The sequence below is a fragment of the Tyto alba genome, unplaced genomic scaffold, assembly GCF_018691265.1.
Source record: "Tyto alba isolate M040663 unplaced genomic scaffold, T.alba_DEE_v4.0 Super-Scaffold_39, whole genome shotgun sequence".
Classification (NCBI taxonomy): Eukaryota; Metazoa; Chordata; class Aves; order Strigiformes; family Tytonidae; genus Tyto; species Tyto alba.
The window spans coordinates 3,101,025-3,127,797 of NW_024881314.1; the positions used below are offsets into that span (position 1 = coordinate 3,101,025).

The following is a 26,773-nucleotide window of genomic DNA, read 5'->3' on the forward strand; positions in this document are numbered from 1 at the left end:
TCTCCTCCCAGCTCCTCGGCAGAGGCACCTCTCCCACCCTTTCGATCTCGAATTCCTGGGTGAATCAGGGCTGTGCCGGCTCTGCCCACCGCTGCGCATGGCCTCCAGCAGTGCCAGGAGAGCCCTGGGCCCCCGCCGTGCCAGGACCTGCCCTTCAGCACCATCTCTGTTCCCCTACAACCAGAACCACGCAGAGCTGAAGGACCATCTTTTAGCTATTTAAAAAAAAAAAAAAAAAAAAAGTGACTCAGAAGAGATTCCCCCAGGTGGGAACTTGGTTGGGGCGGTACTTTGTGCCAAGAAGGAAATATTGCACTGGTGGTTACAGCTTGAGGAGGTACCTGGGCAGAGTCACCCCCAGGAACTGAGGCCTCCTGGTAACCAGTACCAGCACTGGGCTGCGAGCACCAGCATCGCTCGGGCTGGACGCTGTGCAGCTGGGCTTCACAGCACCCACTTTGTACCTGGGAAGAATTAAACAACTAAAACAAAGAGCATTTTTTCAAGCCAGACAAGACAGTTCACAGAAAGATAAGGGATAAGTGGAGACCAGATAAACCAGTTTAGAAAAGCCCCAAAGCCTCTCCAACCAGCTGTGCAGGACACCCTGGGGCTGGCCCCAGGGTAGGGGGGATGCCACCACCGGCTGTGCCACCACTGAGTGGCCGTGGTCACCCACCCAGTGCTGGGAGTATCTGTCATGTATTTATTACACATTAACCAGAAGTTTACAAATCTTGGGGCCAGCACGATCATTTTCACATTTTTCACATTCTTTCACATTTTCACGCCTGCCTGGAGAGCAAAGCAGCGGCCGGAGCCCGGAAAAACCTGCTGCCCTTTGAATCACACCCGGCTGTGCCGAGCTGTCCCCTGCCAGCACCCCACCCGGGGTGTCACAGCTCTGATCTCTGGCCCAAACCCACGCCCTGCTCTCCTGCTGAAAGCCCCAGAAGGCATCCCAGTCCCCACTGTGAGGAGCAGGGAGATAAGGACACAGCAGGGGATGAGAAATTCAAACTGGAGAGGGCACCCCCTGCTACCCCAGGACCACCCCGGGGGCTCCCAGCATCACCTCTCGCATCAACCGGACTGAGTCAGGGAAACTGAGGCAGACAAGGAGAAGTAATCGCTCAAGCTGCGTGCAGACCCCACGGCTGCTGAGTGACGCAGGATGGGGATGGGTCCCCGTGGCGTGGCCCATGGCACTGACCCCAACCCCACCAAGGGATGCCCAGCCCCAGACTGGGTGGCACATCCCAGCTAGGACAGCCAGGCTTTTAGGGTGGAGGAAAAAAAAAAAAAAAAAAAATCCATGTTTTGTTTGCAAATTAACCGTGCACAGATTTTTTGGTTTTGGTTTTTTTTTTTTTAATTCAAGCACAGGGATGGGTGGCAGGTGCCTTGCAAGGGGTTCATCTGTGGGGCAGAGGGTGCACGAGCCCTGTGTCTGCCCCATTAGGCCTTCTTGCTCCCTGCATGTTTACCACCAAAGCTCTGTTCCCGGTATAACTGTCCTGACAATGCTTTGAACAGAGTCAAGACTTTATTCCAGGAAAAGGTTTTCTACTGGAATAGTTTATACTAGTTCCCCTAACAGAATAAGCAGCACCGACAAAAACATACTTCTGCAGATTTACTAGGATTTCTGCCAGCTCCTGAGACAGGAGAATGTTTTTCACCCATCTAACTGCTAAGTCTTTCAGAAAAAACATTACACATGCCGAGCAGGGCTGGGCGAACCCCAGCAGAATAAATGAACTGGAAGTCCCTGACCCATCCGGCGGCAGAAAGCAGGGGCCCGCGCTCCCTTTCTGTTTGCAGCCCGCCCTGCTTTCCAGTTCCCAGCTGATTTATGCCCACTGACGGGATGGTTGCTCTCCTTCGCTAGAGCTGACAGAGCCCTCAAACACCGGCCACGCACCCGGGCTGGGAGCGCTGCAGAATTCCCCTGGAAGATGGAGAAGCAGGTCCTGGTGCGAACCGCTGCCAGGCACAGGACGAACCCATGAGGGATGTGCCGGGGCAAAGCATCCCGGCGGGACACGGCCAAGCCCTCCCCGGGGCCAGGCTGCGGCAGGGAAAATCCCCCCAAAGTGGGCAAACAATATGGGGGGCAAAAGGATTTCAGAGCGGAGCTGGGAAGCTCCGGGGCGGAGAGGCTGCAGCCACCAGCCCCGTCCCTCCCACGGGGCCCCTCCAGCCCCCATCGCTCCCCAAAGCCTTATTGCACTTGGAAAGCCCAAAGCAAAGGAATGAGAAGGTGAAGCAGAGACAGATGCAAAGTACTGACAAGAAATACCAAGGAGTAAATCGCCTTTGTTTTTTCATGCCAAAGATATTTGCATTCTTATTTCTCCCCTGGAGGCACAAACCTCTTTTGTTGTCCCATAACCACTTGCACTGTCGCTGCCAGGAAGAATTACAGCTCGGGGAGGGTGACCCATTCTCAAGGAAAAGCTTGTGTAACGGGATATCTATCGGCTCTTCAAGGCCAGAGGAGGTGGTTGCCCTTTATCCGTAGCCCTGAAAGGCATAACCTCAGAGGAGGGGGTTTCCCGCAGGACAGGGCGATACGAGGCTCCCCGAGGACACACGAGGCGCAGTCCCATCGCTCCCCATGGCCCAGCGACTGGATTTTAGCTTGTTTAGGACGGGACCGCGAGGGGTGAAGCTGCTGAAACCTCCCTGCGAGGACAAAAGCACCAGCAGCTTGCTGGAGGCAGCAGCCGCCGGACCAGCACTGCCATGAGAAACCAGCAGCAGCTTTCTCGAAGCTACCGAGCAAAAGCAATAGCTAATTTGCCTGATTTGTCAGAAGTTTGCAGAATTTTGCCTCCGCTGCCGGCTACCCTTATCTGCACTGCCTCACTAGCAACTCCCATTTAAAAAAAAAAAAAAAAAAAAAGGCAAACCAAAAGAAGGGACTGCTGCCAAATCAAACTCAGCAGCCCTTGCTGACAGGGGTGAGGCACTGAAGGAACATTTTAACCTGAGTAATTTTTCCAGGGGTATGAACCAGAATCGCCAGGTTCCACTTTAACCCAGCAAAGTGCAGCGGGGCCCTGGGCTGGTGCGGGAGGGCGGGCGAGGAGGGGTCCAGCCACTGGCCCGCTCGGAGCCCTCTGCTCTTACCTGCGGGCAAAAGCCACTCGCCCCGAGGAACAGCACGAGGCTCCAAACCCTCCCCGGCAGCGTCCATCCGCGCCCAGCACATCGCGGCCAGCACTGGCAGTGGCGGCACAGGGAGCCGGCAAACGCAGCGCTGTCACCTTTCCCTCTTTTCTACTGGTTCCAATGAAATTTAGGAGAAACCCTAAAGCTTTACCTCCATCCTCCTTTGCTGAGCAGTGCTGAACCGCGGGCTCCCCGTGCCAGATATCCGACCCCCCCACTCCCTTCCTTCCCCATCCATATAGGTGCCAAGTCCCTCTCCCTTGCTTCCAGTTTGAGTCACAAATCACAACTTTCTAAGTTCCCTACATAAAGGAGATGTTTTCCCCTAAAACTGCAACACGTGCTGCCCGCAAGAATGAAGCAGGGAGGGGACGAGCGCACGCTGGTGTCCTCAGAAACGGCGCGCAGGGCTTCGGCGTGTGCTCAGCCCCGTCCCAGTTGCTCCCGTCCCATCCCCAGCAGCTTGTACGGCAAATGGGATGGCGGCTGCCTGCCCCACCGGGAGCCCAAACCCGGGGATGCTCCGGCACTGCATCCCACCGGGAGCCCAAACCCGGGGATGCTCCGGCACTGCATCCCACTGCGAGCCCAAACCCGGGGATGCTCCGGCACTGCATCCCACCGGGAGCCCAAACCCGGGATGCTCCGGCACTGCATCCCACCGGGAGCCCAAACCCGGGATGCTCCGGCACTGCATCCCACCGGGAGCCCAAACCCGGGGATGCTCCAGCACTGCATCCCACTGCGAGCCCAAACCCGGGGATGCTCCGGCACTGCATCCCGCTGCGGAGGGGCGAGGAGGGGGGGAAGCAAGCAGCTGGATCCCGGCCACGCTGCCCAAAAGGGCCTAAAGCGTGCGGGAATCCCCTTTGCTCTCACCCCTCCCTCGACTTGCACCATCTCATCCCTTTCCCAAAAGGAAATCGAGGCCTCTCCTGCAAACCGAAGGCGCAAAACTTCAACCCCAAACCGGAGCGGGCTCCTAGACTCCCTGCTATAGGGAAGGGGGGAGCGAAGAGGGGGGACCCAAATCTGCTCCCGGTGCCGCTCTCCCCCCTCCCCCGCTCTTTGCACCGGCACAGCTTTTGCGGCGCCCCCCCACACCCCCCCCCCCTCACCGGGGCCCGGCGCCCTCCCCGCAGCGCGGCCACAGCTCCGGCTCGGCCGAACCGGCGGAGACCCGCTGCTCCCGCCTCCGCTCCACCCCCGGTGGGGCCGCAACCCGCCCCCCCCCCCCGCCGTGCGTGGGGGGGTGGGTGTGTGTGTGTGTTTGGGGAGGGGGGTGGAACCCACAGCAGGTGCCGGCCTGGGAGAAGCGGGGAGGGGGGGGGGGGGGAGTGTTTGGGGGGCTGGGGGTGGTGGAGGTTTGGGGTGGGGGTGTCCCGTCCCCCCCCCCCCCCCCGCCGCCAGCACCGCCCCCTCCGCACACGCGGTGCCGGCGCTGGGGCGAGCCGGGCCCGGCGCGCACATGGCGCTGCGGAGCCGCCGGCGGAGACCGGCTCCAGCCGGTATATAAGGGCCGGGAGCGAGCGCAGAGCAACCGCCGCCGCCGCGGGCAGCGGGAGCAGCAGCGGCCGGAGGGGCCGCCGCCTCCTCCTCCTCTTCCTCCTCTTCCTCGCCTCCCTCCTCCTCTCCTCGCCGCCGAGGGTCGCCCGCCCTGCCCCGGCCATGGGCAGCCCCTAGCCCCGCCGCAGCACCCAGCGCCGCCCGGTGAGTGGGCTCCCGCCCGGGGAGCAAAAAAAAAAAAAGGGGAAGGAGGGGGGAGCGCGTTGTTTGGCTTTTTTTTTTTTCAAAAAAAAAAAAAAACAGCATCATTATTATTTTTAATTTTACCTACCTTTTGGCTTCCCCCTCCCCCCCGTCTTTTTCCGCATCCCTTTATTTTTAGCCGGCGGCCCCGGCGCCCGCCGAGGAGCCGGTGCGGCGGTGGCGATGCAGAAATCAGGTCTGAAATGTTCGGAAAGTGATGCAGGGAAAGGGGGGCCACGCCGGGCCCCTGAGCGCTGGCATTTTAATTTTTAATTTTCCCCTCCTCCCCCCCATCGTAATTTCTTTTAATTTTTAAACGTACATAACGTACGCCAAGGTTTGGGGTTTTGTTGTGTTTTTTTTTTGTTTTGGTTTGGTTTGTTTTTTTTTTTTTTTTCTGCTTTTAAATAGCGTGCTTCCTTCTCATCTAATCTCCCCCCCCCATTTCTTGTGCAGTGACACAGGAATTCATTGCAGCCCTGGTGTCTCTCTCGGGGGGTTGTATCCAGGCACTTCCCACAAACTTTAGGCAGAGGCTGAACTCCCGCCTGGGCACACGGCGGTGGTCCTGCCTGCGCCCCTCACCCAGCCCCGGCTGCACCAGAGCCTGGGCACAGGCGGCACCGAGGGATGCTGGAGCCCACGCCTCGCTCCATCCCTCGGCAGAAAAACCCCCAAGGGAACCGTGCACCAGCCTGGACCCGCCACGCAGCACCGCAGAGGGGTCCGCGGGGTGCTGAGACACGCACAAATCCCCCCCCCCCCCCCCCCCCACACACACACCCACTCAAGGGACTGCTAGGGTGAGCCCCTGCATCACCCACCCCGGCCAGGCTCCCGTGGGGCTGCTCACGGGTCACCGGTGGGTGTCGGTGCTGGTGTCACCGGGAAAGCGCACGCACTCGCCTGCTCCTCCGTGAGAAGTTCCCCAGTGGGATGGGGAAGCGTTGCCGGAGCCGCTCTGGCTTCCTCTGCTGAGAAAGTCCTGCCGATGATCTGGAGCAGAAAATGGAGGAGGGAAATGCCTGGTGGCTGCTGGGGACGGCGGCGCGGGGAGGAAACGCGCCGCTCGCAAAAGCCGCAGGTTCACGCTGCGCCCGGGACGCCGTGGGCGTGGGGTCAGTGGCTGCCCACGGTCACCTCGCAGTCCCCTCCCGGGGTGGCCGGGGGGGGAGCCAGCGCCGGGGGTTTGACCCCAGGACTGTCCCCCCTTGCCCCGTGCAGGTGTGACGGCGCTTGGGTTCGGTGAGAACCCCCCCCACCTTGTGCAGGACACAAAATCTGCCCCCACTCCCCCCCCCCCCTCACATCCACGGGTCCTGAGTGACACGGGGCAGGGCTGAAGACCCCCCCACACACACCCCCTGTGATCCCCAAGCAGCCCTTAGGGCTTCAGCCCCCCTCCTGCCCTGGGGGGGTGACGGTGACCCCGAGGGCTGCAGGGGACAGCATGGGGAGCTGGTGGTAGTGGGGGGGTGGCCCCAACTCCTATTACCAGACTGCAGCGTGGAGGGCAGCCCTGGGGCAGCCGTTTTGGGGAACGGGCAGGCTCCCGAGGAGTTAGGGTCACCCCAAGTGCCAGCGGTGGCTTTAGGACACCGCAGGGTGAGGCGGTGGGTTGTATCGTTGACGGACCCCGCAGCAAATGGGGGGGGGGGGGGGTCACTGAGGTGTCACCGGCCACCCTGGGCCAGGCAGGAGGGTGCAGCGGGGAGGAGAGGTGCTCCCCGGGGGGGGGGGTTCCTGCGGCTCCACCAGCCTGTGCTGGGTCCTGCGGTGGATCTTTCACGAACTGCATCCCTCCACCCCCACGCACCAAACTACAGATGACAGCTCCCGGGCGCTGGGTTTTGCTGATGGGAACAGCTCGCCTGGCTGCTGAGCAGAGAGTTTCTGCTCCTGGGCTCAAAGGGCACCAGCAGAAACCAGCCCCGCGGGGTGACAAAAGCAGAAACTTCAACCCAACTCCTGCATTTAATCCCTCGGCAGCACAGGGACTGGTTAGTGGTGCCTTAGGGTTTTACAGCTGCTAGGCCATGCCTCTTTCAGCAAAATTCATCTTAAACTGATGCCTGGTTCTTTCTCCCCTCTTTTCCAGATCAAAAAATGACTGTCAAAGCTGTAAAAATGCCGTGCACCGCTGCAAATGTTTATACTAAAGTGCCTGACGGAGGATGGGGTTGGACAGTTGCTTTTGCTTTCTTCTTTGTGGAAGCTCTAACGTACGGCATTATAAAATCATTTGGTGTTTTCTTCAATGACCTGATGGAAAGCTTTGATGAAACCAACAGCAGGATATCCTGGATAATATCCATATGTGTGTTTGTACAGACCTTCACAGGTAAGAGTAACGGGTGTTCAGCGCGAGTGCGAGGGGCAGTCGTATTGCTGACTCAGCACATGTGGACCTGGTACCTGTGACTTTCGTGTCTCTGATGGCTCCGTTATAAGTAACAGCCATAAAGCCCGGAGGCTGCGTGCTCCTGAAACACCACGAAATGGCTGTCTCAGCCCAGCAGTCCCTCTGAGCCCCATCTCGTGTCGTGCTGTGCGGTACAGGGACGTGGTCCGCGTCGCTCACCCCGGCCCGGCTCTTATCAGCAAGGGGTGAAAACAAGAGTTTTGAAACCCAACTCTGTAGTGAAAAGGATTAGAAAGAACTTGAGCCTCTACTGGTGTCTGTGGACGTTGCTGCAGGTTTGTCCCAGGCTGCCACGCACCCGTCTTGAGTCTCTCGTGATGATTTTTTTTTTTTTTTTAGCACATCCTAAGTGCTTTGAGTTGCGCTGTGCTCCAAGGATGGCTCCAGGGTGATGCTCTGCGGCGTGAGGCCGGCTGGCAGGGGAGGTGGCATGTCACCGGGGCAGGGGTGCGAGAGGAGCCTCTGCAGGAGCCTGGTAGCTGGTGAAGTTGCTGACTTGGGTGTTGACGCTCTCTTCCTCTCCCACCCATCCAGCTCCTCTGTCAACGGTCCTCAGCAATCGCTTCGGCCACCGCTTTGTGGTGATGGCTGGAGGGGTGCTGATCAGCACCGGCATGGTCACCGCCTCCTTTGCCCGCACTGTTGTGGACATGTATGTCACCATCGGTGTCATCTCTGGTGAGTCGTCCTGTTCCCGTACCTGCCGAACGCTTCGCGCTCTCCTGCGGCTTCCCACAAGCGTGGCTCTGGCCGGGGGTTGGGGGGGGGGGGGGGGGGTTTGACTTCCCCATGGCACGGGGGGAGGGGGGCGGGATGCTTGAGAAATGGTGCTGCCCCTTCTAAGCTGGCCTCTCCCTCCTGGCAGAGGAGGTGAGCTGGGCTCAAGGCTTGGCTTTCTGCCCTGTCCCACCCCGGGGACTTGGTCCCGCAGCGCACCGCGCTGGTGCAGCCGCACCGGTTGCTTCTGATTGACTGGGATCGCTGGGGAGATGAAAGCTGTTCACGGGTTCAAATCCTCTAATCTCTCCCTTTATCTCTTTGCTTTTTTTTTTTTTTTTTTCCTGACACTTTACCCCCTCTCCAATCTGGCCCGGGTGTCCTGCTCGTGTCCGTGGCCAGGAGTTTGCCTCGCTTAGGGGAGCAATTGCTACAGGCTCAAATTCTTTAAGCAATGAGGTCCTTGAAGTGGACCCCACTGTTTTTTGGGGTACAGAAGGCATTATCTAGCAGATTTGGGAGGTTGGGTCTCTTGGTTTTGTTTTTTTCTTTCTTTTTTTTATATTTTTCTTTTCCCCTCTCCAATTTAAAAAAAATAACATTCTGGTTTCCCCAATGATTTTCTTCCAGGGTGACTTGCTGAGTTGGCCGAAATGATACTGTAATCTCGCCACTGGGAAAGCTGACTTAACGTGTTCTTGCATCGGTGTTTCCCCCTCCCTTACTTGTTGTTATGGCAATTTTTGGCATTTATTCACAGGCCTTGGATACTGCCTCTCTTTCCTCCCGACTGTCACCATTTTATCACAGTATTTTGACAAAAGACGTTCGCTGGTCACAGCAGTGGCATCTACAGGGGAATGTTTTGCTGTTTTCTCCTTTGCACCAGGTACAGTGCCCGATCACTGGGTGTTCACACGTGCATGCCTAAAGCTCGACACTGCTCCAGTCCTTTTTCCCAAGCAAATGGGAGCCGAAGGCCACCGATACCAGGGTGCTTGTGGACCTTCCTGTGAGCTGCTAAAGCCCACAGGTGGTTGCTCACGTGCCCGTGGCACTCGTGCCCTGGGAAGGGTTATAAGTGATCCCAGTGATGCGGGAAGGGTTATAAGTGATCCCAGAGACCTGCCCAGTGATGCCCGAGCCCTCCCCAGCATCGCCTGCCAGAGCAGGACGTGCCTCGCTGATACGCAGCCCGACGGGTTCCCTATATAGATCTAGCAGGCTAAAAATAAGACCGAGAAACTTCAGCTATTTAAAACACGCACAGCACACACAACTGCTCCTAAAGGTTAGTGGGCTTGTGCTTAGCATGGGGTGCTGAACTGCTCCAGCCTTCTGGGGACCTGTCCCCAGGCAGCACGTCCCTGCCACCGCCTGTCCTCTGCAGCTGAGGTGCTCTTCTGCTGCGCACGTTTCCTTTCAGCTAATAACCGTTGCAAAGCTGCTTTGGTTGCAGATGAGGGCTCCTCATGAAGCAGTGACATGCACCTTTGAGTAGAGCTAAGAGACTTCCTCTAGTAGTTGGTTTCAGGGTGGGGTCAGCTGAGAGAGGAAACTTGAATGTTGAGTTTGCTCTCACTCACTAAAAATAACACCACTTTCGTCCTTGCGCATCCAAAGTGACTGGGGACCTCAGAAGTGGCTACCAAGAGGGTAGCTTCTGCTAGCCCGATGTTAACTACAACTTCTAGCTCTTGTCTCCTGCAACTGATGGGAGGAATGTGGGTGCCAGACCCCTGGGTGGCCCCAGGCAGGATGGTCCAGCAGGGACCCCTGCTCAGCCCCTGCAAGAGCTGAGGTGCTCGGGAGCCTCCAGTGATGAAGCTCCAGTTACTTCACTAGCTGGAAATTCAAATAGCTCCTGGGTGTAACTACAGGCTTTTCTAGTTATACTTTCTTCTTCTGCCCTCTTCCCTCAGCAATTACTGCTTTGAAGGAGCAGATTGGCTGGAGATACAGCCTCCTTTCTGTCGGGGTGCTCCAGCTAAGCATTGTCATCTGCGGATCACTGCTGCGACCCATTATCATCAAAGAGCAAGAAGAAGTGAAAGCACAGCCTCCAGAAGAGCCCACGGAGACAAAGTACATGCTTGAAAACGAGCAAACACGCACCTCAATAGAGTCCATAGACTCAGGAGTAGAAATAACTACCTCACCCAGCAATGTGCCTGGAAACACCAAAGCAGAGCCGAAAAGTGAAGAACCAAAGGAACACGTACAGATACTTGTTGAAAATAACAGCACCCCTCCAGAACCAAATACCAAACTACTGGACTTCTCTGTGATGAGAGACTATAGCTTTATATGTTATGCATTCTTTGGCCTGTTTGCTACTCTGGGCTTCTTTGCTCCCTCCCTCTACATCATTCCACTGAGCCTCAGCCTTGGCATCAGCAAAGACCACTCTGCATACATACTGTCTGCCATGGCGATCGCAGAGGTCTTTGGAAGAATTTCAGCTGGCTGGGTTCTCAACAAAAAGCCTATCCGCAAGATCTACATTGAACTCATCTGCGTCGTTCTGCTGTCCGTAGCGTTGTTTGCCTTCCCTTTTGCCTCTGAATTCTGGGGCTTGATGACATGTAGCATATTTTTTGGGTTCATGCTCGGGACGGTAGCAGGCACGCATATTCCCCTCCTGGCAGAAGACGACGTGGTTGGCATCGCAAAGATGTCTTCTGCGGCTGGAGTCTATGTCTTCATTCAAAGCTTAGCTGGGTTGGCTGGACCACCCCTTGCAGGTAACTCTAAAACTTTTTTTTTTTTTTTTTTTTTTTTTTGGTATGACAGCTGTTGGTGCTGATCTTTGTCTAGAGAGTGTTCTGGCAGTGTGAATCACAGTACTATCCTAAAAGCCCTGCAACTAGTATTAGGAGTCTCTTGGAGCCAGAAGACTGCTGCAATGCAGCTCTGCAGAGTCCCACAGATGAGGCAGTTTCCACTGAGGAACCTCAGAGTAAAGGAAAATACTGCAGTGCTACCCTGCTCCTGTTAGAAACCTAAAACTGGCATCACTTCAGGCTCTAGCAAACAGCAGAAACGAATTGCTCTCGCTGTGCATGTTTCTGCCACGCGCTGCAGAAAGGTGAAGTCTTTATCGTAATAAATAGATGCCTGATGCATCTCGGGCTTAGCATCCCTGCAGTGCCCAGAGGCTTCTAACTTGCTTGAAGATGACACTGTGTACTGCTAAACACCATGTTTTCACTTTTTTTTTTTTTTTTTTTTAAGGTAGCATCTGTTGTCACTGAGTATCTTTTGATTGCAAATGAAATCATGCAGTGGTACTCAAATTAAAAATCCTACAGGAGGGATGGATGGGCAAGGGAGAGGAAGAGTCGGTTGTGGTTAACTGCTGTAAATGTGTTTTCTGTAGGTGTCTTAGTGGATACGACACAGAACTACAGCTCGGCCTTTTATTCCTGTGCTGCTGGCATGGTCCTGGGTGCTGTGTTTCTGTCCCTGGTGAGACCGTGCAAGGCTGGGCTGTGCCACCGCCAGCAGCAGTGCGCGGAGGAGACCGCGGCAGAGGTTGTCCCGGAGTTACCAGATGACTTTATTGAAATGGATATTGGAAAAGCAGAAAATTCAGGAAAAGGCTGTGATGGTGTGGTGTAAAAAAAAAAAAAAAACCTCTGTTCCTTTTCCATCTAATGTACTCGGCGTAAGACTGGGGAAAACATCAGCTCTGCTCCATGTTTTAAAACTACATTCTAAGGGGAATGTGAAATTTTAAATGTGAACAGTTGCTACCAACTTTTTTTTTTATTAGAAAGAACTTTTTTAACCAACAATGGAAAGCTCTATAGAAAATACAGATAGCCGCATAAGAATAACAACTGTCTAGCATGAAGATGTGATGCACACTCCTGCTTTCCTGACAATAAGCATCGGTAAAGGTTCGACTGATCCCAGAAAAACTGCGAACAGCCACAGAGAAGCAGCTCAGCCTCTGCCTGTCCTTACCCATCGCCCACCACAAATTCCATGCAGACAAGAAACCGATGATACGAACTGGAGACGAGCATTTCGTACACCACCAGTAGCCAACTGAATCTTCTTCTGGAAGAATATGGACTCATGTTTTAGATTTGAGGAGGAGGCTAGGCTAGATAGCTGACCTAAACCATTGATAATGTTCTTCTAATTAACTTGAACGTCACAAATGCTGGGAAATAGGAGGCTCCGTATGTCTTTATGGCCAGTTATTGCTGCACATATTTCATAAGATCATTTTTCTTCTCCTGATTGGTATCCTTAGAACTGTTTTCTATTGATAGGCAGATCTGATGTACTGTTTCTAATTTAACTAGTATTTATTAATTTATTCTAAGAGTGTTAAAGGAGGTTAGCTTAAATAACTGGAGAGGAAAAATCATCTTTTGCATAACGGAAAGCTGTCCTTATATCAATCTCTTCAATACCTATCTTGTATTGCTAGCTTGTGAAATTGTTGGGAAACTTACTCTTACAGCATAGAGTGTAGCTGTTTTTAATAGGTAGGTCTTAGGTAACCCAGTTATTTAAAGGAAAAAAAAAAACAAAAAAAACAACAACATAAAAAAAAAAAAACAACAAAAAACAAAACCAAACCAACAAATAATAAACTACAGATCCAGCATCTCTTTCCTTAAGGCCTCAGCTGGGGTCACCGGACCCAGCTCCGCTGCCGTAGCCAGCCCACCCCACAGGGAGGATCTGGCCCAGTATGTCTTAATGTACCCCAAACCTTCGCTTCCAGGTGCACAAGGAAATCTTTGCCCCATTGCTGAATGAAGGTGGAAGCCCCCCCGGCCCCTCGCAGTCTGCTCCCCGCATCTGCCAACCGGCGGGGGCACGGGGTGGCTGGTCTGAGCTGTACCCCCTTCCCCGGCTCTCCCTGCTCCCCCAAAGTCAGCAAGAGGTTTTTTAGAGACTTTTTTTTTTTTTTTTTTTTTTTTTGGCTGCTGACTTCAGTGAGAACTGGAGCCTGTGCACGTGGAAGGCATGAAGGGAATGATCAAAGCCAACATATTAGCTCGTCATTTAGTCTTAATGGGAGAGATTCCTACTCACAGTGACACAAGCTTGCTTACCCCACCTATATGCATCTTAACGCCTCTAGGCAACTCAGGGGGACAAATAAAACAAGTCTGTTTTGGTTTGGAGAAAAAGCCAAACCAACATTTCTGTGTATTTAAGTGGAAGTGGTATCATGCATTAACTGCTATGCTGACCTGTCTGTATTTTACCAGCCATAGAAATGTGGGACAATCTGTTTAAAAAAAAAAACAAACAAAAGAAAAAAAAACACACACAAAAAAAAAAACAAAACAAAAAAAAAAAAAACAAAAAAAAAAAACAACCTCTTTTTGGGAAGGTGCTTGATTTGTTTTTTTTCTGTCTTAGATGTTCAAGCAAAAAAAAAAAAAAAAAAAAGAAAAAAAGAAACAAAATAAAACAAAAAAAAGAAACAGGCACTCTTGCAACCAAGTGGCTAGAGCAATTCATCCTCGCTGCCCGAGACCTGCGGTCTCGTGTCCTTCCTCTGCCTCAGCACTTTATCACGGCCAGCAGAACCTCGCTGCGTTGCACCCAGGACTGGAAGACCCTTTACAGAGAACTAGAGTTTTGTGAATCAGTGAGTAAATGAACAAACGATGTTGCATTAAGATGTACTTTTTATTTATTGTTAATTTATGATACTTCAAGCATTTTGGTAAATGTTCTGTAGACTATAATTGTAAGATTATTGAAGTCTTTGTGATACGAGACCTCACTACAGCACTTTGCTATTACAACTCTGCTTGGAAGTGGAATAAGGCCTCCAGGTTTTGCGTGTGTGTGTAAGCTCCCTGTTCTGCAGATTTGCGAGGTTCTACTGTAATTTAATTTTTTTTTTTTTTTTTTACAACAGTTTCCAATACAGGTCAAATAATATGTTTGTCACTGACCTCACAGTACGTTTCTGTTCCTGTCTGTGTCGCGGCACGAGCAGGGGAGCGAGTGAGTATGTGTGTGTGCGGGCGCAGAAGACCCAGAAGCCAGGCTTTAATGTGTTCAAAGCAGGATTTACTGATTTGTTTGTAACGTACCTAGTGGACTCTGGAAATACTCTAAAAACACTGAGTTTTGCAATAAACTTTTTTTTTTTTCCTTTTTTTTTCTCTCTTTTTTTTTTTTTTTTTTCTTTTAATAAAGAAAATGTAAAACCTTTCCTCCTCTCCCTCTTCTCCATCCCTCAGACAGGGCTGGGCCAGGTTGGGGTGGGGGCTGGCGGCAGCGTGGCCCATCACGTGCTGCTTCCTCAGCCCCAAGGAGCGTGTTTGCCCTGCAAATTGGGCAATCCTACCCTCTTCTAACTGGGAGCTTAGAAGCTGGTAGATTAGTGCTGACCTCAAGGGTACTCTTGTAAACCCTTACCCGGGGAGGCCTGATTAGAAGGAGCCTTTTCTTCTGATTGGTGACTGAATTGGTGGCACTTGGGAACATTATCCTCACGTCTTCAAGCAGCACGCAATCATGTAATTATTTTATCATCGCTGAATTGCAGAATACTTTCTTCATGCCAGGCTAGGCGCCTCATGTATCAGGAATCAAACTACTAAATAGCAGGATAGTTGCACTAAAGGGCAATTTTCTCTCCCTCAGACCTTATTTCTTTTTACACCAGCTGAGATACACCCTTCCCTGCTTAGCCTGTAACTCCCAGCATCACCAAACCCCATGCTGCTTAATTCCAAATACCAACACATGTATTAGATCTGCAAAAGAACTACTTGTTGAAGGAATCCTCACACCACTGATATGTATTAAGTGTCATTTGTTTTCATTCTGCTTGCAAAAGTTCTAGAACAGAGGTGATCACACACACAAGTGGCGCAGACTTAACACAAATACCAAAGTCCTGGGAAGCTAATCTGTCTCCAAACTTGACTCTGGCTCAATTACAGCAGTGAACAAACATCATTTGCAACAGCTTCCTCAAAAACAATCCCCCCAAAAAAAGAAAAAAGCATGACAAAGGCTGCACACTGTTCACATAAATAAAAGCACGTAAAACTGTAACCCTATCAGATGTCTCCCTGAACAGAAACAATTTTGAGTAATTTTTCCCACCTGGTTTAAATTAATTGCCCACAACCTCCTCTGTTATCCTGATACAAATGCCTTAAGGCCAGAACAAAATAGGATAAGAATATTTATTCAGTGGCATTGTATATCTACTTTGTACCAGTAAATAAGGGGACAACACAGGGCAGAACTTGCTTCTGCAGGCCTTGGTATTCCTCTCAAGAGTGGCTGTATGAACTCTTGTAGTCAATGAGGCCAGTGCCAGCCAGATGTAAATAAAGGAAATTACACAAGGTCAGCTTGCAGAAGGACAAAAAGCCCTCAGACCGTAGGTATCTATCCTTTCTGAAGCAGAAAGGAAGCTGTACAGTGGGCTTGTTTGTTGTTTTGGGGTCTTTAAAAAAAAAAATATGAAAGGACAAAACCATTTTGAAATTAAAAGGAAGGGCAACCTCTTGTTCTTCGCTTTAGAGAAGCTGACATCAGGTACTTAAGGGGACAAATGAATCTTTAAAGATAGCTAAACTGGTTTCAGAAAAGAGTAAAGTAGGTGCTTACAAAACAGCTCGAATGTTTTAATGCTTCCCTTCAGATGTTACTTGTTAACATCTGAGATCATAATTTTCCAGCTGCCCGTAGTAAACATGACCTGAATTTGCAGTGATGCAAGCCCCAGCAGCAGCCTTCCTCCCTCCCTCCCTCCCTCCCTCTTTAAAGCTCATCTCAAAGATGCTTCCCAGGTCGGGGTTAGGAAAACATCCCTTTAACTTCTGGCTTGGCTTGCAGGCTGAGAGAGGAAGGACTACTGCCCCGAGGAATCCTTTTGCACTCGCAGTCCGCACCAAAAGCCACGACCCCGGTTCCCAGCGGCCGGCGGAAGGGCTCCTGGCGATCCCGTGCGGTGCCTTGCCGCCGAGCCGGGCAGCGCGACGTGGAGCTTTCCCCTCCCCGGCTTCGCTCACACCGACTTCTCCTTGCAGGAATTGCAAAGTCCTGGCCTGCGCTAGCATCAAGCGGCAGCAAGTCATCTAATAAATCAAATGCAATCCCCCACCCTCCTTCCTACTGCAGTTGTCAAGCTCCAGTTACAACAATTTGTGGTAAAATATTACTCACCAGCACTTTGGCCCGTGTGAGCAGCTCTGCCTCTGTAAAGACAGCCCCCTAAATCACTGCTTTGTCACAGAAGCCACAAGCATAACCAAAAGACTTATTACACGCAGACATTATGAGAATAAGGCTGAGGAGACAATAGTTTCCCTCGCTTCCTTTTTGTCAAAGCTTTCATTAACGTCGTGAACGTCTTTTTCTACTCTACCCGCTGCTGGCTGCTTGCCGCAGTCAGCCTGGCAGAGAAACGGCCCAAGGCAGCCCCAAAGAGCCCGAGAAGCAGCGAGACCAAGTCGGGCGACGGCAAACCGGGGTGCTGAGCATCACCCTGTGCTCCAGCTTCAGGGACCTGCTCTCCCCAGCGATGCTGGTACGCTCCGTCTTGCCTCTCTGCTCCACTAATTCACTTTAATCTCCACCAGTTTATGCTTTGTGCTGTGTGTAGTTAGCAAAATTACGCACTTTAGGTACTTCGAGGCTTTTGCATTTTGCTGTTGATGTGGCTGGTTTGGTTTTGGTTTTTTTTTTGTTTGTTTGTTTGTTTGTTTGTTTGTTTGATGTTGGGAAATGAGACAAAGACCCAAAATCAGTGGAGAGCAAAGGCCATTTGTGAAATTATACCTGGGGTTTGAGGATGGCAGGGGACAGGCACGGCGGGCGCTGAGCAGCCAGCACCAGCTTTGCTGGGGGGGCTTCCCACTCCCGCTGCTGCCCGTGCACAGTAACAGGGTGATGCTCCTGCCTAAGCCAAGCATCCCCCCAACCCCTGCTGAGCATCCCCCCCAACCCCTGGCCTGGGGACGGAGCAAACAGGACCACCTCCCTTCACGGTGCCCTAACCCCCAGCTCAGCGGCCCGTACACGTGGCCCTCGCTCCACCTCCACGCTGTGTGTGACGGTAGGGGAGGTTTCCTACAGCGAGTAGAAACCGTCTGTAGATGAACTAGATAACACGGCGACGACGGATGCACAGATCGCCCGAAGGACAGGAAGACGCGTGACAAGGTCTGATTCTGACACTGCCCCTCGGACGGACCTGCTGCTGAAGCCTGTTATCCGCTCCCGGGCAGAGCGTTTCACCAAAGTTATGCAAACCCTTCCCCTCGCAGGTCTGTGTCCCCGGCTCCTCTCTGCCGGCGGTGACCACGCAGGGGCTGCGCGTCCCGGTCGGAGCCGGCCCTGGCAGCCGGAGCGCCGCGGTGACTTGAGGACACCTCGACACGCACGGCCACTTCCACTCAAACTGCGGCGTCCGCAGGCAGGGGCTGGCCCAGCGATTACTACACCTTCACATTCCCACATCCCATTCCCCTAGGGAGCTTGGGCCGGGTGTGAAAGCAGGCTCCGGTTTGCAGGGAGAGGAGGGAAGAGCAGGGCAGGGTGCCCTCCGCATGCCGGCACCCGACGCCAGCCTCGCCGCGGGACGGGACGCATCCCTGCGGCCCCAGGACAGGATGCTCCCCGGCTGCTCCTCCGAAAGCAGCGCCCCGGGGGGGACAAGCCAACCTTTGCCAAATATTGCAACGCGGGCGCCAGGCAACTTGAAATCGGGAAACATGTGCGGAGCAACAGCCCATGCCCTGCTTGGAGCCGAACCCCCAGAAAAGCCAGCTCCTTCCCCACACACCGCAGGGCTCCCTCCCCGTCGCGAAAAATCACTTCTGTTGCAGCCCCAGGCCTCCCTCCGGTGCCTGCTCCGAGTTTGCCCTCACCCTGCCAAATAACAGGTACTGAGCACCCCGTGAGCCTCTATCTTCCTCCCTCACACACCCCGGGGCCGCAGCAACAACAGCTTATCAGCGTCAGCCAGGCACAGCCTTGCCCCCCGCGCCCCGCTTCGGGGCACCCCTGGGCGCTATCGGGTGCTGCAGGCCTCCCGTGCTGCTGGGACGGGCTCCAGCCAACTGGTCCCACCAGGCGAAGGTCACCGGGCGGTTTGGCGCTGCCAAGGACAGGCAGCTGGAAGCCGGGTCCCCCCCCTCCCCGCCCCGGGTAGAGGCGGAAAAGCCGTCGCAGGACAGAGGCGCCGTCCTCCCCTTGCTGCCCGCACAGGGCGGCCCCTTCTCCGAACAAACAGCAGCCGCGCACAACCCAGCGAGGGGCTTCGGCTCTGCCCTCGCACCAGCGCACCTCGAAAACCCCAAACCACAGCTTCAGCCACCCCCGTGCCCACCCCCATCCGCACCGAAACCCCGCCGGCCTCGCAAGACTTTCCCTCCTTCGGTAACTCCTACAACTCCCCGCGCTCTGCCAGAAGTAAAATACGTTAAATGAACCGTACCTGGAAAGGAGTTTGGAGGCATAAAGGCAGTTTTTCTGTTTCCTCTCCTTTTTGCTGGCTGTTCTCCTCCCCTGGTGAGGGGTCAGAGCCCTCCGCAGCTTCTTCCAATATCGGAATCAAGAGTGCTCAGAAAAGAGAAGGTGGAAACCCTCTCCCTCCACGGCAGTTAGAGCAAATCCCGATGCAGAGAGATCACCCAAATATTTAACTACAAAACCACATTCAAGTTTTGGTTCGTAAAATGTTTTCATGGAGACAACCCCTGCCCTTCCCAGATCTCCACTGGTATCTTCACATCTCAAACATTTTTATTCAATCTCTTTTGCACAGCTTCGAATGAGACAGGAATTTCAACTTCGGCATTTGTCTTCAAGGACTAGGCACTCATCTCGCAGCCTGACCTATGTTTTGGATTTCTCCTTAGTAAAAAGCACCTTCAGCACAGCATAGGGGACCAAACCTGTCACCTAACCGTGTGTAAAGTGATAACTGGCCATAAACTATATATTTATGTAAAATTAAATTTTAATAAGCAAGGAAACAACAGCAATAAATATCAAAATGTGTAAGTGATTCTGCTTCAAAAGAGTAATTTAAAAAATATATATCTAGATGCACACTGGTGTGTACTTTTAATAGCAGATAATTCACACACTTTAGAAAAATTAATTGCTGACAGTGTGTAAGACCAGGAAGGGAGCACAAAAGTAGATTTGTGAAGCAAAGAGCAAAAATTAATCCCGAAAATTGTGCCCAGTGGGAACTCTTCCCCCATCAGCCTGACCTGGGGCCCTGGTACGAGGGAGTCAATTTACCGGCACAGAGGAGGAAGCATCCTACCTGGCTAATGTAAAGAAAAACGGAAGCCTAACCAAATCCTGGTCACAGTAATTAAAAATAACATCCTGATACAGGAAATTAAACCTCTTGCACAAAGCGCCAATTAAATCTGTGAACCTGATTAAAAAAAAAAAAAAAAAAAAGAGAGAAACTATGTAAATAATCTGGATTAAAGTTCAAGGCATTTTCTCTGGATCTTGATGCAAACTCTTAGATGCAACCAGACTTTGCTCCTCTCCCTGCGACCCACACTACGGATAGACCCTGGTACTTGGAGACCCTTTTTCAGGACAGCACCCACCCCATCTCTCCCCACGTAGTGCCAGTACCCCAAAACCCAGCTGTTCATTCACACTTGCCCCTTTCACCTGCAAATAACTTTTTACTTCTACGCAGGGACTCCCATTCCTGCAATTTTACTACTAGTCTTATAAAATAGAAAGAATGAAACCGCACAAGTCACCACCTGCAGCTGTGTGGGGTGCAGCACACCCCGGGCCCTATTTAGAAAAGAAATTTTCAAGAGTGATGAAGACAAACATCCCTGGATACACGTGGCATCAGCAGAGACCAAATACTGTAGCATCACGTTAGCAACCAGTGTCAGCCAAGAGATGATACAAACATTAGCTTTTCAGTAAAGAATTTTTAGTGCACTGGTAGTTTCTTGTCAGTAAATTTTAAAATAGTCCATAGTAAATGACAGAAAGTAACCCTTTAAATACACGAGTTTTTCTGCATTTACTATATGCTCTGCTTATATGCTTTAGTCCTGCAGCACATCAAGGCATTTTAATAACCACTTGCAGCTCTCCTTGAACGCTTGTAGGGGTTTTGATGAACACATTTGGGTTCCTGACACTGTTTCACTATCGTCTTCATGCATTCCTTGATAGTGTGGTCTTCAAGAAGTAACACATGAAATGAAAATAAGAAAATGAAAGATTTTAATCTTAATGTTGAAGGACTAAAGCAAAATCATGCTCTCTCTCCACTGCATTCTGCTTCTTGTATTTAAAAACAGTATGGTTAATACTGGCTAGGAGGTTTTCAACCCCCAACCGGTGTGAGCAACGCAACCCTTCTGCCTCTTCCCCCAAATACCCCGAGTCCTCTGTAACACCTGCTTCTACTTAGCAAAACAAATAAACAGTTACTAACCACAAGTATAACTCTCTACCACTGACATTTCTTTGCATGTCTCAGACCACAGTTTCCTTTGGAAACCCTGAACTTATGTGCTCCTTCAGTTTTTACGTCTGTAAGACCGTAGAAAGATGAGAAAAACAAGAAAACACGCACGGACAGAAGCTACAGTATCTACAGCAACAGCTGAAACACAAACCAACGTAGGGGTTGTGAAATTCATCCTGCTAGGAAGTTGAAAACCGAGGCTGCCCGGCGCTCACCGCCGATGTGGTAACCCCGGGCCGGGCGGGAGGTGGTGGCTCCCGGGCAGGGCCCGGGTACGGACACACACCCGGCCAGACACACGGCCAGACAGCACCGAGGGCGGCCAGGAACCTGCCCGGCGCACCCTGATGCTGCCGCGCTGCCGCTGCTGGGCACCCGTGGGAGCGGGCGATGCCGCAGCGCGGGAGATTGCTACTAACACTCGTGAGCCCCGGTTTCGGCAGGGGAGTGGGGGGCTTCGCTGGGAAGCAGCCGGCTGGTGGTGCTGGCAGATGTCCTCCAGCTTTCCCGTGGAACCCCAGCTCTGCCGGGCTCTGCCCTGCCCGGCTTGGGGGGGGGGGGCAGCGAGGGGGGGTGCCTGCGCTGCTGCGGGTGGGGAGGAATGAAAAATTTGGGGTGCTGGCTTGCGTGACTGCCCAGTCTCCACACTCTCCATCTTTCTGTAATGTCAGAGCCCACGGCTGCCCGCAGCGCGCACAAACGCGTGGCGCAGAGGGCCAGGGCTGCTGCAGGTGGCCACGGGTGACCCTGAACTTGGCCTGATTTCACCGGGGGGGGGGGGGCTGACAGACAGCCCACGTTGGGCCAACCGCTCCCACCTCGACCTCCTCCGCTCCCGGGCTGCCCACGGCGGGCCGGTACCCGGCGGTGTCGGGGGAAAGGTGCCCGCTGTCCCCGCGTGGGTCCCCACGGCAGGGAGGCTCTCGGCCAGCGTTGGGATCGCTGCGGGGGTGTGTGGGGGGGGGGGGGGGGGGGGGGAGGAACCCCAAGCGCGTCCCGGCGCATAAAGCCGCGCTCAGCACCCCCACCCCCCCCAGCAGTGGGTGTCCCCCCCCCCAATTCTTCGTGTCGTCCCCCCACCCCGCGTGGGTTCCCCACCCCGCCAGCACGGCCCCGGCTGCGCGGCCCGCGGGCGCCCCCTGCCGGCCCCCACGCGCGGCTGCGCCGGGCCTGTCCCCGGCCACGCGGGACAGGCTGTCACCCGTGATTGGGGGCTGCCGAGCCTAATTAAGCCAAGCCCTCTGCCTTCCCCGCGGGTCATGATCGGCCGCGACGCCCCGTTCCAGTTACATCAGCGGGAACAGCCGTGGGATGAGAGTTTCCCCCCCGTGGGTGCTGCATTCCCTCTGTGGAGCCTTCCCCACGCAATGTTCCCCCCCGTGGGTGCTGCATTCCCTCTGTGGAACCTTCCCCACGCAATGTTCCCCCCCGTGACACACCGCAGGCGGCTCGTGGGAGAGGCTGGCTACCCACAAGGGCCGAGGAAGCCAGCGTGGGCTACCGCCACGCAGCCCCCACGGCCCCAAACGCCCCACTGGAGAGCAGAGACACGTCAGCCACGGGATGGAAACGATGAGCTCCAGGCCGGGCTGCGGGCGTCCGGCGAAAGCTCACGCAGGCAGCATGAACTCCAGCCTCCGCTCCCATCCTCGTTTCCCAACTTTTTTAAGCTTTATTTTCCCACCACGGCCCCTGCGGGGGTTGCTACCGTCCGTGCCCACGCAGCCTCCCAGCTGAGCCCCCACGCTCACCCGATGACACTATATGAATCTGATTTTTTTTCAGCGTGATGTTTTTAGGAAAGTCTAATACATGATGGCTTTCCTGAACACAGCCATTGTTTTGTGAGGGAAGGACAAAACCCCGTATTTATGTCTAGTAAGGTTCAGGCACCAGAGAATCCTGCTGCGACCAGGAGGCAAAGTCATGCTCTGAAACGTGGCCTGAGGTGCTTCAGGGTCTGGCTCTCCTTCCCCTGCTATCTTTTCACACTCTTTGCCTCCAGTTTACAGCAAAATAATATCTTATATCCAGTCATTCAGATGTAATGACAATTTTCAGTATGTAAAAACAATCAAATACATTTTTTTTTTCCCCCCTACAACAGAAAAAAATCACTTGCAAGCGACAGGGCAGCCAGCATTTGTTAGGAATTCCCCTCCTTCATTTTATCTGCTTGGGAAACTTGGCAAAGGAAACTTTGCCTAAGCAGTGACATGAATCAGACTACCCATGTCCCTGCCTTTTCCAAATAATCTAGAACTTAATGAGTTGGAAATTCATCAGTCTTCTAAAAATTTAATAAAGCCAACTGCTAGGCACTGAGCACCCCTGCTTGCCTTCCACCACACTTCAACAGCGAGCACGATTTGGCATTTTTCCTATTATTGAGCTGATTGTTCATAGTTTGAAAGTAATTTTAGTTTTCGACACTTAAAAGTTGTGCTTCTGTTGTCAAAGAAGCTTGTCCAGTGATGAAATTCCAAAACTCATCAGGGTTATTCCCACAATGCCAAAAGCATCTCTAGGCTTTTCCTTGTTTAGGTATTTCAAGAGGTTCCCCCGAAAGAAAAAAAACAAAGCATCAGTGAAAAGCCTATTTTCAGGAAACAAGCAGAAATATACAGAAAAGCTGTGAACACGCAGGATTGTTTTACATACAAAAATGCACATTACTGAGCTGGACAGCCTGAGCATTCAGACACAATCATATTCCAGAGAGAGGCTTTCAAGACCAAGCTCTCTTTGCAGACTTGGGCCTCGGGATAAAACAGCCCAGATGGTTTTCTTCTTGTTCACAGATGACTGAAATATTACTTTACAAAAGCAGAAAGAGGAGTAAGAAACTTAGATGCTTGAATCAGTTCTTGACTGCTAGTGGGAAAAATCTTTCTAGCCCTATGGACACTAAGTGGGCTCAGCAGAATTCCTAGTGGACCACATCAGATAAAAATCACCATTAAGAATGGCCAAACAGTAGATTTTATTACGATACCCAAAGCAAATTTGTCTTAAACAGGCTTGACAAGAATTTGATCTTTACTGTTGAAGCTAGAACCTAAATACTAGATAATTATGCTCAACAAAAGGCAAAACATCCAGCTGACCACAGCATCAATGTGGGAAGTTTATTCCTCGGCTTCGATGGCTGGCAGAGCTCAGACTTCACAGCTGTAACAGGGATTCAACCAGCTCCTGAAGCAGGAGCCCGCGGCCCTGGGCTCATCCTGCCGGCTGCAAGGGAATGACTTAGGCGAGTAAAAATTACAGAATCCAACAGCTGGGGGAGCTGGGATTGGGGCTGGCGAGACAGGGAGCGCTAAGCTGCGCCGCCCAAGGCACTGGGAACTGGCTTGTGTCGGACATCTCCACACTGACGAGTGGCAAAGAGTCTGGAGGCCCCTCTGTTCATCACTTAGATCAATCGACTCGCTTCACGGCCCTTCCTCGGAGCTGTAATATTCCCACTAATTTCGGTTTTTAATGAATTTCAAGTTTCTATCCATTTTTCAGGAGAAAAATACATGTATTTGCTGCTAAATGGCACTCTATAACATTCCCCCACTATACATGTAATCTTTTGCAGTTCCTTATAATTCCACACATTTGTTGCACTGATATTTGCTATCTTAACCAATAAATAAAGGAAAACAGAACTACGCAGCAGCAGTTGAAAATACTGCGTAACAGCAATACAGGTGTTTGCAATAATTACTGTAATGCTAGGTATCTTTTATTGCCATCAAACCCAAGCAAGGCAACACATGAGACTAAAAACACACAAACATGTTGTTACCCACAACCGTCAGGGCCAAAAACCCCATCGGTGTGGGACAAAAGCATGACACCGAGCTGTAATTCAGCTTGCGGCTCAGAAAGGAGCACTGCACCCCCAAAACAGCCAAACAAATACGAGGCAAATAGGGGTGCCGGAACTTGGCATGCTGGTCTGTTTTTTTTGTAGCGTATATTTACAACAGGATTGCAATTATTAATTTAAAATGTGTGCATGAGAAAAGTGGAGCATATTTTATTAGTACAGCTAATTAAAAAAATTGCTATTTTAGAAGTTTTAAACGACCTGTGTGAAAGCAGTAGCAAGTGAAGGAGACCTTTGTGATTTTTGTAATTAGAGCATCGCCCTTTCTGGAGGAGAATTTGTCTAGAACTTGGGGGGAAAAAAACGTTGTGACTGACAAGGCACCGCGACCACATTCTCATCCTGGAGTTGAAACCCTTCAGGGGATTGCCTGCCTCCATGCACGCAACCAGCAGACGTTTTTTCTATGAAACAGTGTATCAGGAGGTATTCCTGGGCTTACTGGTTTGTACAGGTGTGTCCTCTCTATTCCTCTGCCAGAAGCAGCATTTTCCCAACACACCTAGTAGTTCCTTGGCGTTTTTAGAAAACGAACGAACAAACAAACAAAAGCTCTAATATTGTACACTCATGTGATACTTTTTGTGTTTAGAAGCTTTTACAAAGGCTTGCTGGAAGATACTACGTCCAGACGGAGAAAGAGTTTAGCCCACGGTTCCAACATACGTACATCGATGTTCTGTGTTTTCCCCCGATAATTTCATCATTCTCCCAAACATTTCAAAGAGACATAAAACAGCGGAAAGACAGGGATCCTGGGATTCCTGGAAAGCGTTGCCGGTGTGGTGATGAGCGACTGAGTCTCAGAGCTGCCCTCGGGGCGGTACGATTTCTCCCGTAGCCTCGTCCCGAAGCAGGATGCTGCCCGCCGGACCCGCGGCCGCTGCGTGAGCCCGGCTGTTCTGCTGAGCGCTCGGAGGGGGCTGGGATCCAGCCCTGTGCTCGGGTCGCGGCGGCGCTCCCTCTGCCGCGCGGCTCCTCCGCGACGGTCTGGTCTCAGGCACGCAGAGACAGCTCGGGTGTTCCCGACACTTTTCAGGGCACACGCGTGGCGTTAAGGCTGGCCTCACGCGGCGTGCTCGCCTCAGAAGGTCACGGGGCTCAAACAGAACGGTGCGCAGCGCATAATCCTGCCATCTAAGTCAAACAAACTAGCTGCGCATGGCAGATCTGCTGTTCCTCTTACTAATATGTTCAGCTCTGAAGTATTTTTCATGAGCACGGCATTAGGAGCTCTTCCCGGGCAGTCTGGGCTCACCCACGGTGGGTGAGACATAAAGATGGGGTGACATTTGTCTGCACAACCAGAAATCCTGTCTGATCAGAAGATGGAGGAACAAATCAGTCTATGCTAGAGAGATGTGTGAACCAAAGAGCTCCAGCTATGGAAACGGGAATTTAAATGAGGATTTAGATATTGTTTTGCTTTTAAGGAACTGTAAAATATGTGGGGTTATTTCCTACACTACTGCCAAGATCTGCAGCTGTTTATTTGCAATGGCTTGTGGCTGTTACAAAAGCGAACATGGAGATGAGATGGGTGAAATCCTGCCACGAAGAGGAACTGAAGGACCCTGCATTGGAAACAGTCCTCGTCAAGAAGATAATCCAGACCTTTCCCCCAAGGATCTCAGGAGTGCTCCACACCAACACGCTCACACCGTACAGCCTTTCTTTATCAGGGAAATACAGTACAAAGGTGCTGGGGTGGGGGTGGTTTCATTTCTTTGGAAGTATCTGAAAGTGCCGTGGCCAAGTCTGGGCTGGTCACTTCTGGCACTGCTGGGGAATGACTCACCCATCTACCTGGGACACCATTTCAGGCTGAGAAATGCTGCCTGGAGGAGCTTTTTTCTCCCTACTGATTACAGATGGCCCTTGAAGCTGCTAGCTCCGAGAAACGTTCTCTAGAAGTGGGCAGTGACTCTCGCCCAGGGGACAGCAGGCTCCCCATCTGCCCGGGGAATCACTGGCCTCCACCTCCCAGGAGAGCCGCGGCGGTAAGCAAAGGTGCCAGGCTGTTTTCCTCCCCTGCTCTCCTTACTTTGGCATCGTCATAGACATTTGTCTTGCTGCAAGCAAATGAGACGGGGTATGGAGACACAGAGTGGAAAGCCTGGCTCCAGCGCAACGGCTGGCTGTCTTCCAGATGCTTTCATATTCGATCCCTGCTTCTGTGAAGAGGGAAAAACAAAACACTTTGCTAGCCTCTTGGAGAGCAGCTACTTTTGGCAATTAATTTGAATATTAAATGTCTAAATACTCTCCATGTATCTAACCTACCGGTTCAGGAAATTGGGGTTGCCTTTCTAAAGGAAGAAATCTTGCAACGGTGTCAATCAGTGCT

At 52.3% G+C, this 26,773-nt stretch overlaps 2 protein-coding genes across 7 annotated transcripts in view; one reads left to right on the forward strand and one right to left on the reverse strand.

Annotated features, from left to right (window-relative positions):
* Positions 1–18,720, reverse strand: part of ARSG (arylsulfatase G) — a 40,794-nt gene extending 22,074 nt beyond the window's left edge. The window contains exon 1 of one of the 6 annotated variants that reach the window (XM_042802644.1): positions 18,513–18,720. The gene's annotated coding sequence lies outside the window, so the exon portion shown is untranslated. Of the gene's footprint in view, positions 1–2,375; positions 2,790–4,295; positions 4,362–5,014; positions 5,156–5,750; positions 6,024–18,512 lie in introns of those variants that run through there. The other 5 variants (XM_042802640.1, XM_042802643.1, XM_042802642.1 and 2 more) reach the window with 5 other exon arrangements.
* Positions 4,638–13,346, forward strand: SLC16A6 (solute carrier family 16 member 6). The gene is made up of 6 exons (XM_042802645.1): positions 4,638–4,887; positions 7,025–7,267; positions 7,883–8,026; positions 8,826–8,954; positions 9,988–10,809; positions 11,445–13,346. Exons 2-6 carry the CDS (start codon positions 7,033–7,035, stop codon positions 11,684–11,686), a joined length of 1,572 nt encoding a protein of 523 aa, XP_042658579.1. The 5' UTR covers positions 4,638–4,887; positions 7,025–7,032; the 3' UTR covers positions 11,687–13,346.
* Positions 18,721–26,773: the final 8,053 nt, after the last annotated feature.